At 37.2% G+C, this 18,186-nt stretch overlaps 1 protein-coding gene across 4 annotated transcripts in view; it reads right to left on the bottom strand.

Annotated features, from left to right (window-relative positions):
- Positions 1–3,560: 3,560 nt before the first annotated feature.
- The window catches only part of Cbfb (core-binding factor subunit beta), a 47,529-nt gene continuing 32,903 nt past the window's right edge, over positions 3,561–18,186 (bottom strand). For 2 of the 4 annotated variants that reach the window (XM_006255502.5, XM_039097826.2), the window contains 2 exons: positions 17,767–17,862; positions 3,561–5,661 (listed from right to left, as the gene is read on the bottom strand). In XM_006255502.5, the coding sequence (XP_006255564.1) occupies positions 5,596–5,661; positions 17,767–17,862 (162 nt within the window). In that variant the 3' untranslated portion in view covers positions 3,561–5,595. Of the gene's footprint in view, positions 5,662–17,735; positions 17,863–18,186 lie in introns of all 4 variants that reach the window. The other 2 variants (NM_001013191.1, XM_039097827.2) reach the window with 1 other exon arrangement.

The raw sequence follows: 18,186 nt of genomic DNA, 5'->3' as shown, positions 1-18,186 counted from the left end.
TTTGCGTTCTGGTTAGAATAAAGACTTTGAATTGACTCTTAGACTGTGTCTGAGTGGTCTTCTTTGAGGGAATCCCATTAACACTGTGACTAGCTTGGTCCAGTGAAAACAGAAGACACATGACAGCTCCAGGTATTTCCAAATCCTTCTTTGTGATATCATCTCCTTTCTGGTCTGTCTCAATGTTTGGGCAGTGTTCAGTTCTGCTGTATAAAGCTATGCACACTGTTAATATTTGGCTCAAAAATTTCAAGCTTTCTGTTAGCTTTTCAGAAACTAGATCTTAACCATTGAGCTATCTCCCTAGCTCCATTTTTTTGGTATGTTTTAAGATAGCATAATGGACCATTTTTTTAACAGAGAAAGTGGATACAATTTTTTAAAAAAATTACAGTTCCTATAGAGTTTCCCCTCTTAACTCGGAGTCTCCATACCAACCAGGCTAAAACATTACTTTATGATTAAAAAGAGAACTTGTTTCTGGCCTTGATCTTTTCAACCAAGAAAATTTCTCAAACCTCCCACTCTGTTGGTGACTTCTTGTCCTCGCCTAAGCAGTAGGCCCAAATGTCTTCCATGTGTTTGTCAAAATAAGCCTAGTACTGCTCATGTCTCTCACCCAGGCCTCTGCAGCCCCTTGCAAACCCACGCCGTAGCCCTCATCTGATGTTCCTTCAAACTGGCTAAGCCATGACTAGCTGACTCCTGCACTCAGTATCTTCTCTAGTTGATTGCAGCTTTCAGCCCAGAAGTCTCTTCAGGTTAGTTGATTCTGACTATCCCGACCAGCAGAGACATACTGTAACTGCCAACGCTTCCTGTATAATTTAAAGGTTGCTACTACATTGGATCAATTTTGGGGATAGACTAGGTTCCAGGTCAGAGATAATGCCTATTTAGGGCACTCACTTTATATTGTTTCCTCTAAACTAAGCTAAACGATTAAAGTTTTGATTAAAGTTTATGCATTTAAGTGCCTTGTTTGCACGCATATATGTACACTGTGCACGCCTGGTGCCCACCGAGTTCAGAAAACATTGTTATGTCCACTGCCATCTGGAGTTAAGAGATGGTTACTGAGGCACCATCTGGATGCTAGAACCAAACCTTGATCCACTGCAGGAGCAAGTACTTTTAACTGATGAGCTGTCTTTTCATCCGGATACACTTTTTTTTCCTACCTCCATCTTTATTAACTTTGATATTCCTTATATACATTTCAATTGTTATTCCCTTTCCTGGTTTCCGGGCCAACATCCTCCTAACCCCTTCCCCTCTCCTTCTATATGTGTGTTCCCCTCCCCATTCTCCCATTACCGCCCTCCCCCCAAGAATCACGTTCACTGGGGGTTCAGTCTTGGCAGGACCCAGGGCTTCCCCTTCCACTGGTGCTCTTACTAGGCTATTCATTGCTACCTATGGGGTCAGAGTCCAGGGTCAGTCCATGTATAGTCTTTAGGTAGTGCCTTAGTCCCTGGAAATACACTTTGTTTTAATAATTTTTAAAACCATATAGCTTCAACATTCTCTTTGAATTCTTTCCATTTTATAATTCATTTCCCATTTATAATCTTGGTGATACTGACAGCAGCAACATAAGCAATTTAAAATTTCCTGGTAGCTACATTAAATATTGTCATTTTAATACATAGTGTTAGGTCAAACACCCCCACCCCACCCCACCCCCAAAATGGCACCGCTTCTGACACTGTCTAAAATTCTGTTCATCAGGAGTCTCATTTAAGCCACCAGGAACCTCTTTCTTAATCCTGCCCAAAGGTCAACTTTATTTCAGGTAAAGGCATCTAGGTCCTGGTCAATCAGCTCAAAGACCCCTGTAGACATAGTGAGAACTGCCTTCTTTCCCCCATTCTGCTCTTCTGTCTCCCAATTCCTGAAACAGCCTTGGCAGTTTGATCCCTAGCAACCTTCCTTTCTACTTGTGGACTGTCTGGTTCAGCGGTTTCACTGCACTTAAAAAAAGGGGGTGGGGAGAGGATGGGGAGGGGAAACCCTATAGAAGGGGAGGGGGAGGGGATAGGGGGATGTTGGCCCAGAAACCTGGAAGGGGAATAATAATCGAAATGTAAATAAGAAATACTCAAGTTAATAAAGATTAAAAAAAAAAAAAAAAAGACTTATGTATACAGCGTTCTGCCTGCATGTATGGTTTCAGGCCAGAAGAGGGCATCAGATCTCATTACAGATGGTTGTGAGCCACCATGTGGTTGCTGGGAATTGAGCTCAGGGCCTCTGGAAGAGCAGACAGTGCTCTTAACCTCTGAGCCATCTCTGAAGCACAACTGCACCCTCTCTTACAGTGGCATTTAAAATTGTTTAATATTTCCTTTTTTTCCCAATAGGGTCCCATTATGTGGCCCAGGATAGTCTTAAATTCATAATCCTCTTGCTTCAGTCTTCCTGATTCTGGTTCAAAATTCCTAATTGTGTCAACTTAGTATTTTAGGTGTTTTTGTTATTTGTATGAAATTTATTAGTGAGCAAGCAAAATTTTTAAGTCTGTTTATCTGTTTATTACAAACCAAACTTATGGAATGCTCTTAATTTTCTGATACAGATTCTTATTCTAGGAATGTTGAGTTTAATACCCATATAATAATGTGCCAAGTACTAGTCTGAAATATTGTACTAATTAGGATATATTATGTTTGAAATTTCCCCCTAGGAGTCACTGTTTTATGGTCATACCTTAGAAAATGGATAAACCCATGAGACTGTTGTTGCATGGGGAAGGGGAGTGGGGAGGGCGCTTTCTCAAGATCTGGTCTTTATGGTATAAATCTATGGTGATCCTCCTGTCCCAGCCTCCCAAGAACTGAGTTACAGATGTGACCCTAGTTTTTGTTTGTCTTAAAATTTTATTTCTTGTAGTATGTTACGGATGTTGTGTACACGTATGTCTGTCTGGGTGCCACATTTGTACCTAAGCCTAAGGAGGCCATATGTGGGCTTTAGATTTCCTGAAACAGAGTTGCCATGTAGATGCCGAGAGTTAAACCAGGTCTTCTGGAAAAGTAGTCAGTATACCCTTAACCACTGAACCATCTCCCCAGTCCACCCTACCACTCTCATAATCTATACTTAAACTTTGTAAGCTTTTTAAAAAAACAACAATTAGTGTATCTGCATCTATTTGCCTGTGTGCATGTGTGCCATGGTCACAGAGGCCAGAAAGAGGCACTGGTTTCCTGGGTACTGGGATGAACTTGTCTGGGTGCTGGGAATCACACTCCTGTAACCTTTAGCAACAACTAAAGCTCTTAACCTCAGAGTCATCTCTCTAGTCTATTTCAGTTATTGAGAACATATAGCCCAGGATGACCTTGAACTCCTGCTCTCACTTCAATCAGACTTTTTGAAAGCCATATCATATAATGGGAAATTATTCACATTGATTTAAAGGGCCTCTTTGGAATTAGAAGATATGACCACTAGATGGCACTGTTGTTGTTATTATTTAAAACAGGTTAAAAAGGATAAAAGAATTGTAGCTAGTAGTAGGATAGAAAAGATCACGTACCAATGAAGAGTCAAGACTGTTTTCACTACACAGAATTTTAATGTGAAAGTAAATAAAACATACAGATGTACAGTAAAGCTAATAGCAAAGCAATCTGGTAGCTTAAGGCAAGTTTTAATGGAGATGAATTTAGAAAAAAATGATGCAATGATGTCATCTTAAATATAGATTATGAAAAAACATGAAATTGCATCAATAACTTAAAAGTAATTTTCAAAACCTGCACTACCGGAGAAAAGGAGTATATGATCTTAACGCCAGCATTAAGACAGACAGAAGCAGTGCAGAACTAGTAAGAAACATTCACTATTTACAGAGGGATGGCAACAACAGGAGTACCATGTGATCTTTTTACTGCTGGACTGAAAGCTCTTGGCCAGAAGCAACAGAGAAAATGTACCATCAACATGTTATTTTAAAAAATGAAGGATCACTTTAAAAAGGTAATTCCCCAAAGGAATTACGGCACAGAGTGTAAACATGTGAACCGCACACCAAATACCAACCAAATCCATTCATAGTGCTTGGTAACAATACAAGGTCAGCATGGTCTTTTGTAACACATTGTTTATAATAATTCAAACACAATGCTTATCATGCACGACTTCAAATATATAACAAATATCTTTATTTTGAGATACAGGGTACTTGTTTATGAATTATAAGACCTATATACAATGAGTCACACCTCCACAATCAAGTATCTTTATATGCTTTTTAAATGCAATGACCTTATTCAGACTTTTCTGAATTGACCATGTCAGTTTTTAAAATTCTCTAAAATAATGCCATTTTATGATAAAATACATTTTTGCAAAAATTCAGAAATGTAGTAACATTTAATGAATATGACCACGAAAAGTATCTGTAAGCATGTGCCAATGACTTAGCACTTTTTTCCAGTTTTTATAGTTAAAAAAATTGTAATTTGACACTAAGCCTGTTTTAAAAATATTGTTATACTGATTCATCTCAAAAGGCACTATTAATAGTCCTTTTGTAAAATACCATCATATATAACTGTGAATGTTTTGCCCAGAATTAATGGAAGAAAATGTATCTTCTGCACAGATGAATATTTTCTAAGACTAATCTCCATCATCAATTTTGTTTCTACAAAAGCATGCAATACAAAATACACATGAAAGCAGCTATCTTAAACATTATTTTAATACAATTTACTTACTTCTGTAGCTGATTTATCACTGCCTCCAGTTTAATATGCTGTTACATACAAGAAGTTCCAGTATCCTTTTTCTGACTGATTAAAAAAAAAAAATCCCTGAATAAAACAGAAGCCAGTCTGTGACTTCTTTGGGCATTTCTGTAGAACATTATCACCTATGAAGAATATCTCTACCTAACTTATGATTACAGAATATAACTTGAAACAAGATCTGAGACAAAAATTAATACTAATTTAAATTTTTATGTTTAAAAGGGAAAGAAAGGTTGATTATTAGCAATTAAAAGGATACTGTGGCTTTAACAATTGTAAACTTTTGTTTTAGGAGGCTGCGGCAGACAGCTCTATTCTAGGTTCTTAGCTTGTAAAAAAAAAAAAAACCAGAAAACACATTTTAATTTGTAAAATGGTGCAGAATACAAAAACACAAAATGATATAGAGAAAACAAACAAAAACCAAGAACCCTTATCTAAGAAGAAAAGCTGTATAACCAACTAGTCTGAAAGTACAAAAGAATTTTAAGCAACCCTGATATAAATTTTAATTTCTTATCTTGTTTCTAAATGACATGAACTTTTAAGTTAAAATGAAGAAAGTAGATACTTTCAACCCAACTAAAATAATGCCAACAAGATAAGCTTGCATAGAAAAAAATTTCAAATTATTACTGGCTACATGTTTTAAAAATCAGAAATGCAGGTATTATAGTGCAAAACCATGGCAGCTAATGGTGTCTTTTCTGCCTCAGGTCATGAAATATACTGTAGTACCTCCAGTTATCACAGTTTCTGGTCGCACAATGAGTTATTTATACCAACTAGAAGCAGTGTGTATGTAGAGATGGGGGGCACATGTGCTGTGCTCCTATTAACGAAGCTTGAGATCATCACCACCTAAATTAGAACCAGGACTAGGGTCTTGCTGTCTTCTTGCCTGCAATGACAAGATTGTAATATGAAGTCATATATATGGTTTGAAAACTTAACAGATACACAAGATATTAAGACACAGTGTCATACAAAGATGTTCACAGCCAAAAACTTTCCAATGAATATTTTCACAGCCAAGGCAATTACAACTATATGACATTTTGTAATACTCAACAACAATAATTTTATATTCAAACGGGTATCATGCACATATATTATATATAAAAGAAAAAAGTCTATTGGTCTATTTTTAGAATTAGAGGGGTATTTTTGTGTTGTTTTGTTTTAGATTTATTTATGTACATGAGTACATGGTAGCTGTCTTCAGACACACCAGAAGAGGGCATCAGATCCCATTAGATGGTCGTGGGAACTGAACCCAGGATCTCTGGAAGGGCAGTCAGTGCTCTTAACCATTGAGCCATCTCTCCAGCCCATAATAAGAGATTTAACTTTATTTCACTAATATGATTAATCATCTTAGAAGCAAACCTTTTCTTTTAGTAATAGCTGACATTTACTTAAGCAACAATTATATGCTAGGCACTGTCTTCGAGTAATCTTCATGAATAACTAAATAGGTTCCAACAACTTACAGAGGTACTATTAGTTTTTTTCCATTTTATAAAGAAATCGAATGGCTGGGCCTGATGGTACATGCCTGTAACCCCAGCACTCAGAAGAGGCAGGGGCATCTTTCTGAGTTCAAAGCCAGCCTGGTCTACAACAGTGTTTTTGAGAACAGCCACGGTGATTACACAGAGAAACTCTGTCTCAAAAGAACAAAAACAACAACAAAATATAACAACAAATTTAATCTCTGCTAAATGAATTTTAACTAGAAATCTCAAGAAATAAAATCCAAAACTGGGTAGTTGTAGCATATGCCTTTAATCCCAGCATTTGGGAGGCAGAAGCAAGCAGATCTCTAAGTTCGAGGCTAGGCTGGTCTACAGAGCATGTTCCTGAAAGCCAAGGATTAAAGAGAAACACTGTCTTGTAAAACCAAAAAAAGAAATTAAATTCAGAATATTAGTTTTATAAGTGAAAATTAAAAATAGAACACACCTCTAAGTATTCTTTTTGATAGTATTTAACAATTAAGAAACAGTAATTACAAACACTGAGCATTTCAAGGTCCACTGAAGAATGCATACCCTATTTAAACTACCTATGGCCAATCACTTAATAGGTAACATATATCAAGTAAAGTATCATGTATGCTACTCTCTGGCAGTCTAAAAAATATATATAATATATTGCCCCTTTGGTCCATGTACAACTTTAAAAGTAAAGATTTATTTTTTATTTAATAGTTTATGTGTGTTGTACATGCAGGAGTCTATGGGATCCAGAAGAGGGAGTCAGATTCCATGAAGACAGAGTTACAGAGAGATGGTTGTGAGCTGCCTGACATGGGCACTGGGGCCTAAATACAATCATCTGGAAGAGAAGGAGGTACTGAGCACTAAGCTCAGGTAATCAGGCTTGGCAGAAAGTGCCTTTATCACTGAGGTATCTTACTAGCTCCCCACATGCAACATTTTTCTTTTAGTTTCTTGTACAGATTCTAATATATTTTACAGTTTTTTCAGTCCTTCCAAATGTTGGCTAAGTACAAACATCTATTTGTATCCAGAACCGGATTCCTGCAACACAAGTTTTTAATTTTTAGATAATGGTAACTTCATTTTGCCAGTTGTAAATTAAGGCAGAAAACCTTGGGTTACCTTTAGCTGTCCTTTCCCCATACCCAACAATGAATTCTAATGGTTCATCTGGAAAGATGTCCTTAATTTGGCCATTTCGACTACCTCTATCATTTTCTCTCTAGATCAAGCCACAACCACGTTCAACTTCCATGCATGTTGTTCTTGGCGAATCTGATATATGCCAGCAGTCAATAACTTTAATTACCTCTATGATTTATTTAGCTAAATTTCTGGAATCGTGTACTAAAGCATCAATTAACTTTTCTATTGTCTATGTAATGTTTGATTACATATGAAACACATTTAACAAAGAGATCTTATTACTTAGGCTGAGCATGACACACAGAAGTAGATTCTAGCACCAGCAAGGCTGAGGCAGGAAGACCAGGAGTGTGATTAGGGCCAACAACCTGAGCAAAATCTTGTTTCAAAAAACAGTTCTTAGAGAAAGAACATTCCTGACCTACCTAAAGTCAAATTTTATCTTTTTAGTGCTAGGCATTACAGCCAGGGTCTGTGCACACTGAGAATGCATTCTACAAATGAGGCACAACCAGTACCAAGGCTAGGTTTACAGCCAGCCTTAAGATGGCTTTGGTTAGATCATCCAGAACTGTGTTATCAATTAAGAACATTATGTCATTTGTACATTTGTCATTTGTACTGCCTTGTGTAATGGCCCTCTAGAAGCAGAGACAGGCAGATCTTATGTCTGAGGCCAATCTGACTACACAGCAAGGTCCAGGTCAGCTAGGAGACCCCGTGCCCAAACAACCAAAAAGAAAAAACCAAAAGCCAAATAAACACACCAAAAAGACAGCTTGCCTTATTTAATTTTGAACAAAATAAAATTCACCTAGCAGATGAATTTGTCAGGAGACTTCTCACAACTCAGTTTCACATACTCCTTTCAGTTAGAATATTCACAGTAATGTTATGATGTAGAGCCAGATGAGATAAAAAGCTATGGGTGCCCATGTACCAGAAAATCTATTTAAACTCCACACAATCAATGCCAAGCGGGCTGTAAAGACCAGTCAATTCTGCAGAAGCAGAGACTGTGATATAGGTATCTGGTTTCAGTCAGTGAAGGTCAGAAAGAGGCTGAGCAATGAGGAAACACTAAAGAAAATCAATCCCAATTATATATTTATAAATCACTAACCTACCAATACAATACTTTGTGACTAGTATAGTCTTTGTCTTTGATGTTATTTTCAAATTTTATTCACGATAATGAAACAATTTCAAATGGGTGAGTCACCAACAGCTGGAGTCTTTTTGTACTAGTTCTGGCTGTGTTGAAACAGCCAAGGGACACTTGTCTACAACATTGTATATTTTGATAGAAAGAATGGGAAACAAGAGTAAAGAAAAGTAACCTTGCTATTTGCTTGTGTTGTGACTTTCAGTCACTCCCTGTCAGGAATGAAAAGTAGGACCAAAAATAAGAAGCAGACCAGAGAATGAGAGCTCTAGAGATGGAAGGAAGATGGACAGGCTGTCTGAAGGAAAACATACAGAAACAGACCTGTGACTAGCTTCTACAGATAAGACTTTCTTTGAGAAGCTATGCTATCAATTTTGGCTGTTTTTTGTTTTGTTTTTTGTTTTTAAACATAGGGTCTTACTGTGTAGCTCTGGTTAGCCTCAAATTCACAGAAATCCACATCTCATGTAAATTTTGGCCATTTCTAACATACGTTGGATATTTGAGAGGAAGTTCTCTGGATAGTAAGTAATGGCAAAGAAATTCTCTCGGAACTTACTCTAAACATCAAGGCCATAGTTTGCTTTTAAAAATTAATCTACTCAACATCAATGGTCTCAATTCTCCAATAAAAAGACATAGATTAACAAACTGGATACGCAATGAGCACCCTGCATTCTGCTGCCTACAGGAAACACACCTCAGAGACAAAGACAGACACTACCTCAGAGTGAAAGGCTGGAAAATAACTTTCAAGCAAATGGTCTGAAGAAGCAAGGAGAAGTAGCCATTCTAATATCGAATAAAATCGATTTTCAACTAAAAGTCATCAAACAAGATAAGGAAGGACACTTCATATTCATCAAAAGAAAAATCCACCAAGATAAGCTCTCAATCCTAAATATCTATGCTCCAAATACAAGGGCACCTACATACATAAAAGAAACCTTACTGGGAAGAGAAGTTTGAAGGAGGAGGAGGAGACAGGAGACGGAGAGAGGGGAGAAGCCAATGCAGCGGATGTTAAGAGTCTGCTCTGTGTATTTACAGGTTGTTATCAATGTTCCTAAGGGATGGATGGTACTGGGCTTTTTATGTATAAGTGGGCAATTATATCTTACCAATTGGGTCAAAGAAAAAAAAATTAATCTAGATAGGGTTGGGGATTTAGCTCAGTGGTAGAGCGCTTGCCTAGCAAGCGCCAGGCCCTGGGTTCGGTCCCCAGTTCCAAAAAATATAAAAGAAAAAAAATTAATCTAGACAATTCATTACAGACCACATATTATCTGTTCTGCTTCTTACGTTTTTAATACAACATCATTCAGAAATATAGCAAATCCAGTTTCCAGGATGTCATTACAAGATGAATATAGAAGAATGACAAAGCAGTTACTAGCAAGGACTTGGGAGAAATAGCCAAGAACGGGGCTAGTTGAATAAATCAAAGGTTCTAGTTGATCGCTGTTCTTTTATTAAAGAAAACAAATGCGAAAAACTCTGTGGAGAAATGCTTTACTCATTGAGAAGAGCTGCAATTCATTGAGTATGTACATGTAGACAAATATGACCTTCTCATATTTACTTTATATTTGATAATTGACTAAAAGTTAGTATTGAAGAGATTTGGCTTCACTCTCATACAGTCGATAAGCCTGCAATATGGAAGAGTTAGTGATGTCTCCACACACAGGGAATTAAGTCTAGAAAAAAACCTGACATATCCAGCCACTGCTATTTCTTCCTGTTGCTAAGGCTCAGAGATACAAAACAGAAATTTCAGGACTTGAGTTGATGCATTTCCCTTGTAACTCATTAAAAAAGGTTAAAACTAGGTCAGAGATGGCTCAGTGGGGAAAAGCATTTGCTGACAAGCCTGAGTTCAACCCCTAGGACTCACATGGTGCAAAAAGAGAACCAATCACTGCAAGTTATCTTCTGACCACCGAATTACACATACAAATACAGATGATGATTTTTTTCTTACAAAAAATGTTATTTTGTGCAAAGTTAAATGTGCTAAAAATACAAATATTGAAGCATTTAAGATAAACAGAGGATGAGTTATTATTTTTGCTTGGACTATACAGTCTCCAAAAACATTTGCCACAAGTCTAAAACTCATATAATGTTTTATTGTTTATTTCCAAGTGGTTTCTAATCTAAAGTCTCCTCATTTGCTGAGAAGTAAACTTTAAAAGGTAGAATATTCAGTAATTATTAATTCATTCCATGGTATCAAAAATAACTACTTACTGGGGCTGGGGATTTAGCTCAGTGGTAGAGCGCTTACCTAGGAAGCGCAAGGCCCTGGGTTCGGTCCCCAGCTCCGAAAAAAAGAACCAAAAAAAAAAAAAAATAACTACTTACTAATACTTCATAATCTAACCAGAGAGAAGCATTTTGTACATAATGCTAGGGAAAATTTGTTGCAGTACTTGTGGCCAAATAATGTACCAACAGTATTTTATTAGCTTAGGTCCAGACAATTAAACTAAAAGTAGTCTCTTGCAACAGACAATACATGAACTGCTACTAGACAGACAAGAGAAGTACTTTCCCACTTCATCTATGACCAAAACACTATCCAGGCACTATTCTAGTCTAGGAAACTGCTACCTCTGTAGTTAGTAGAACCAGGCAAAGTTTAACTTTTTTTGCTGCTTGGAAACTGTCTTATAGGTACCACCAAAAAAGCTAAAATCTAAAACACTCTGGCAATGTATCTTTGTGTTTCAGTCTAAAATTAGGATAAGCCCATTAGCCTAATAGATACATTGTGAGCCACATACTACATTCCATCTAGCCTCCAAGAAAAGCACAAGAGGGCTGGAGAGATGGCTCAGCGGTTAAGAGCACTGACTGCTCTTCCAGAGGACCCGAGTTCAAATCCCAGCAACCACATGGTGGCTCACAACCATCTGTAAAGGATCTGATGACCTCTTCTGGTGTGTCTGAAGACAGCTACAGTGTACTTATAATAAATCTCCAGTTGATAACAGGGAGGATTAGGAGGCATTGGCCTTGCTGGAGAAAGTATGTCAAGAGCTGCAGGCTTTAAGGTTTCAGAAGACTCCTGCCATTTTGAGTCAGTTCCCTCTCTGCTTCCTACTTTGTAACCAAGAAGTGAGCTCTCAGTTCCTGCAGCTATGTCTCTGTTCTATCATGGACTCTCTAACTCCTGGAACCCTAAGGCCAATTAAACATTTTCTTTTGTAAGTTGCTTAATGTTATATATGTCACAGCTATAGCAAATGTTAATTTTACATATCAAAGGTCCCCAAGTAATCTACTACCAAGTAATCCTCTGAGTCCCTGAAAACAACCCAGGAACCCCAGAGGAAGATCAATAATTTCTATTGCTTTGACTAAAGCAGTAACCTTTTCTCTACTTTATATAATGGGGCACAGTACAAAATTCAGATGAAAGGGTTTTGCTGTCTAAAACGTAGCCTATTTACTACAGGATGTACCAGCCTTTGGGAGGCTAAGGTGGGAAGATGAGATGTTTGAGACCCACTTAAGGCAACATAGTGTTACTCCCTCAGCAAAACAAAACAAAACAAAACAAAACAAAACAAAGAAAGCTAATCTGCCAATACATTCGGAACACAAAGAATTTTCTGTTTATTATTCTGTGTTATACCAAGGACAATTTTTCTATTTCTTAAAAAAAAAATTTATGTTTTGTCTGCATGTCTATACACATACATGCATGGTGGTTCCTGAGAAGGCTAGGTGGTGCCAGATACCCTGCAGCTGAAGTTACAGATGGTTGTGAGCCCTCTGACACCCAATGTAGCTACCGAAAACCAAAGTCTAGTCCTCTGTAAGAGCACTGAATATTCTTAACTGCTGAGCCATCTCTCCAGCCCCTTATATGAAAATTTCTTTCTTTCCTAAATAAAGAACAGATGTATGTGATATCAGATCCATGAAGTAGTAAGGATATATAGTCAAAGATAAGCCCTCCATTTAGAATTTTTTTTAAATTTAAAATTATATGTATCTCTGTGTGAATGTGTGTCCATTAGTGCTGGTGTCCAGGAAGGTCAGAGGCATCAGACCACAATGGCTCTGGAATTAGAAGGCAGTTGACATGAGCAGCTGACATGGGTGCTGAAAATCAAACTCTGCAAAAGCAGTTAGCCTTCTTAATTGCTGAGCCATCTCTTTCCAGCCCCCATGATTTATTTACACGTATGTGTGTGAGTTTCTGAGTGTATGTGCAGGTACCCATGGAAGCAAGAACATGTCAGATATCCTGGATCTGGAGGTTCTTGGGAACCAAGTTTGAGTGCTTTCCAAGAGCAGTCTGTACTCTTAAATGCTGAACCATCTCTTCAGTCCCAACAGCTCTCCATTTTGCCACCCATCCCCCATATCTGATTTGTACTAGTTTCTAGTTTCAGTTTCTTATGTTACCTACTAGAGAACTATGCACGTTCAAACAAACATATTCATCTTAAAAATACTTATAGTAAGATATTACACATAAGTTTATATCTCATTTTAAGATTACTTAACAATATCTGGTTAAGGCTACTAAAATGTGTATTTTCTTTTAGGATAGGAGATATTTATTTTAAAAATATTTTAGAAAAAGTTTATCATTTGTCATGCCAATTAAAAGGTAGACAGAATACGACATTTTACAAATGGCAAATTGGAAGCATGCACATGGAGGAAGGAATTTCATATTAAAACAACAGTGAAAACTGAAAAGCTTGAGACACCAACCACTTGAAGTTCTGCTTCCCTCAAATACAACATTCACTTTAGATACATATTAAGTGTTTATGAGCAGGACCCATGCAACTTTAGTATAACAAGGCTAGAGACTTCAGAGGTTATTCAAACAGTGGTGAACATCCCTATGGTTCATTGCTGCCAAAAATCTCAGGCTTACAAAGATCATTACCCAGTGCCACCCATGAGTTAGCACTGTCCCCTGGCTCTCATTTCCAGTCAGGCATCAGGACCACCCACTAGAACCAATATTATTCTTTTCTGCCTCAGCCTTTTCTATTCCAGGGAAAATGGTTTCTAATGTCCCTTGACAGATTTTATTTTTCAGCTTAATCCTCTCTACTTCCTACTGCTAAACTATATTTGTGCAGATGCCCTGGTTCAAAACTATGGCATAATTTCTTGTTCTTCCTTCTGCCAGGAAACTGTTGGAAAGAGAGCATGTCAATTTTTCTGGGAGTTTTATTTTTATGTGAATTAGATATGTTTAAATCCCAAAGATATTTGATTGTGTATGTGTCCTTGTGTGGTTTTAGACAGGGCCTCACTAAATATGGATGATGGTCTGAAACTTGCTATGCAGATTAAGCTGGCCTCTCCTCCGCTCCATGGTAACCATACATAGATCCAAAGAGTTTGAATCATAGGGAGGAAATGTTTTCTTCCACTGTTGCTTTTTAAAAAGAGGTAAAGAGCAAGAAATAAGCTTTTAGGAAGTACTCATAGGTAAAACAGGAATACAGTGGAGAAGGGCAAAAAATATATATACACAAAACACAAGACACACAGACTACAATGCCTTCTTCAGTTGCCAGTGTGTACTCTGGAGACAGATTCCAGCCCAGGGCTTTTAGATGACAGCTCTATAAGAGAACTAATATTTCAAATTATTGACGTAAGTAACTAGAACAGTGGTTCTCAACCTTACTAATGCTGTAACCCTTTAATTCAGTTCCTTATGTTGTGATAACCCCCAACCATGAAATTATTCTTGTTGCTACTTTATTACTGTAATTTTCTACTGTTATGAATTACAATATAAATATATGATATACAGGATATCTGTTTTGTGTTCCCTGTACAAGGGCTGTTCAACCCTCAAAGGGGCTGTGAACCACAGGTTGAGAAATGCCGGACTAGAGGATCTTAAATCATTGATGAAAATTTAACTGTTTTTTTCTACCTTCTAGGTCATAATGCTTTAGTGCCCAATACACTTTAGAGAACTAAAAGGATGCTCCATCAGCCAGACAATTCGATTAGCTGGAGCCAGCACCAGGCAGAGCTTTCAGCACTACGGAAGCACTTTAGAACTATTCTTTTTGCTGGCACACATGGGCTGAGCACCGTATTAAGTGCTTTCTAAGTGATCCTCATTGAACTCTTACAATTTCTTTCTGTGATAAAACTGGGATCTCAGAGAATGGAAAGTGATTGAACAGGAATGTGGATTGGGCCTAACTACAAAGCCCAGGCTCTCAATTGTTGACATGCTAATGGAATATTCTATCTGAATGACAAATTATTTGGCACCTCTGTCAACGAGTTTTACTTTTGTTCACAACCATCATAAAAACATCAAAATATGTTCAAGTGACAACACTGTAAACTAATAAAAAAAAGTATTTATTAAAATAGACAATCTGTGCTAAACACAGTGGCATATGTTTAATCCTAGCACTAGGAGATTCTCTGGCTTGAGAGTTACACAGTAAGATCTGTCACAAAAACTTTCTCTAACCCAAGATAGGTATGAAAACTTCTAAGTAACTGTTCCATTAATTCTTGGTTATTGCTGAAAATGTATGCATTTATTGCAGAAAGGCTGACCATACTCTCTGGCTTGACAAGCTCCATCCAATATTTGTTCATTTCTTTGCACAGAAGTTTTCCCCAGTCTGTTCAGCTGACAAACACATTTTTCTTTTGAATCTCTCCAACTATATTCTGTGAAGTTCCCAAGCAGGACTGACCTACATGCTTTGCCTTCTACTGCCACCATCTTCCTTTGAAGTGCTTTTGCACAGACAAGTGACACTGCAGTTGCCTGTTTTTGCACCAACTTTTTGGCAAGTCTGAAAGCTGTGTACACTTTTAGTCAATTAACACAAATCATCAAATTTAAGTATTTTTATTAAAATCTATGTAGAAGCTAAGAGTGTTGGTGTACTTTCTTAATTCCCAAACTCAGGAAGAAGAGGCAGTGGATTTCTTTGGAGTTTGAGGTTACAAAGTGATTCTAGGGGAGCTAGAGCTACAGAGAGAAACCTTGTCTCAAAACAAAATAAAACAAAATACTTCTAGCTCTCAGACAAACTTTTTTTTTTTTTGCTTCTTTTTTTTCGGAGCTGGGGACCGAACCCAGGGCCAGAACAAACTTTTTTGAAAGAAGTTCATTTACCAAGTAAACACAATGCACAAACACTATGTATAACTCGGGGACACAGAGAATAAGGTCTTCATTTTATGGGATCTCAAGGAAGGGAAGGACAGATATATTTATAGCTGTTTCAACATACAGCTTGATAAATGCTCAAACATAACTAAGAGGTAGGTGGGAGTGGCAGCATATGCTTCTACCTCCAGCACTTACAAGCTAGAGTTAGGAGGATCAATAGTCTAACTCTGGTTCTGGTTATACAGGGATTTCCTGGTGAGCTTGTGCTAGATGAGACCTTGTCTCAACAAACAAACAAAACCCCAAAGCAAACAAACCACACACAGAAAAAAATAAGCGTAAGAGGGGCAAGAGGAAGGAAGGAAAGTGGTCCAAGTCAGGAGAGGTAGAAAGGGAAAATAAGAGAGGAAAAAATTAAGCACTGTGGAAATTCCAAAGTAGAAGATGGTTAAGACTTGAGAAGGGGGGTTGGGGATTTAGCTCAGTGGTACAGCGCTTGCCTAGGAAGCACAAGGCCCTGGGTTCGGTCCCCAGCTCCGAAAAAAAAGAACCAAAAAAAGACTTGAGAAGGGCTTGATATAACTTAAGCTGAACCCGATGAATGGGTAGCAAAGTACATTTCATACAGTACAACAAGCAAAATATAAGAAATATAAGACATCAAGAACTGTAAAGTTTCACACACAAACTGCACTGTGGGCTTTGGGAATTAATTTAGGTCCTCTGCCAGAACAGCCAGTCAAATTACCAAATGGGAACCGTGTACAACTTTAATGATATATATATATTAGCATTGATAACCCATTACCACTGGGTCAGCTTTACTGGCTTTTTCAAAGTTTGTGTTTCTTAAGCTGTGGGTATAGAAGAATGAAGAACAGCCCCAAGCTTGAGCTCTAGCACCAGAAAATCAGTGGGGAGGAAAGAAGGTAGAGGGAGACAGAATTTATATTCCCCAAGAATGTATTTAATTCAAAAATAGTTAAGTATTAACTTTTTCAACTAAGTCCATTTAAATCAGGAAACGATTTTATATAGAAAGACTAAGCATGTACTAACACCATACAGAAAGAGAAGGTAATTACTATAAAAACTGAGATAATGATTACTTTTGAGTAGAGAAAGGTTATAATCATATATGCATACAGAGGGGATTGGTGTGATATCAAAGTTTTACTTTGTTATCTTGAAAGTAGTTATTAGGAGATTAGATCTATCGTAATTCATCAGCCTACATATTCCTTCTATATAGATATAATCTGTATTTTACTTCATAATAAATTAAAAATTATTAGATTTATTTCTCTAATCTCTAAATGTATACTAACTAATTCCATTTAATTCCATTCTTCCCATTTAACTCCATTCTTAAGGGTATTTGAAAATATTAAGCTATCCTCTAAAGAGTTAAACAAATGACGAAGACTATTCTGTTTCAAGATGGTCATTCCCAGTGATAATCATGTGATAAAACATCTATGTAACCTTCCTAGCATGTGAGAAAATAAAGAAACCTATCTTTGTAACTTTCAAAATCAAGGTAAATAATCATACAAAAGTAGACAATAATATTTGCCTTTAAGGTTTTTTAGTAATGTTTTATATTTTTGGTTGTGAGCCTAGCCTTTAATGCTGAACCATCCTGCCAGTATTTTAGTAATGTTTTAAATAATGTTTTGATCATGCTCTATATTAACAAGAGGTACATTTTACAAGTAGTTGTGTGATGGCACACTCTTGTAATCCCAGTACTCAGAAAGCGGAGCAGCAAGAGGTGGAACAAAGATACCTGAATCAATGAATGAAAAGAAAATGTATCACATACATATACATTTTTTGTGAAGACCAATAAATGAGAAATCCATATACAACCTTAAAATTATAAACAATTGCATATAATTAATTCAAGCAAGAATATACAATTTTTAAAAATAAAAGACAAAGTTAAACCAAAAAACACATTATGCACAAACATCAAAAACACAGCCTGAGAGTTTGGGGAAAGTACTAACCAGTTACTGCCAGCAGCTGTGAAACTCTCACCTCCATTTCCTCCCGGTGAGACCTGTCTCTATCCTCAAATTCTCGAGTTCTTCTTCGAGCCTCTTCAAAGGCCTGTTGTGCTAATGCATCTTCCTGCTGTCAGGGTACATGAAATAATTATTTTGATTTATGTAAAAATGACTAAATTTGGGGATTTTTTGGGAAAGAAACCAATCGAAGAGTAATTCTTAAAATATCAATACTAATCCCCCCATCCTGCACTAATTTCAGAGGTATTTTTATATTGCAGTGAGGGTCTCATTACAGCTCTTGGCTGGTCTGAAACACAATCCCTCTGCCTCCCCAGCGCTGGAATAACTGACATGTGGCACCACATTCTAACAGGAATCTGAACCATCTTTAATTTGTAGCCCCTTTTTCTTACCTCTGTAAACTGGATTAGCAGACTACCTATTTGCT

This window comes from Rattus norvegicus, chromosome 19 (genome assembly GCF_036323735.1).
Source record: "Rattus norvegicus strain BN/NHsdMcwi chromosome 19, GRCr8, whole genome shotgun sequence".
Classification (NCBI taxonomy): Eukaryota; Metazoa; Chordata; class Mammalia; order Rodentia; family Muridae; genus Rattus; species Rattus norvegicus.
The sequence above is the reverse complement of the archived record's forward strand: the minus strand, read 5'-3'. Positions and strand labels throughout refer to the sequence as shown.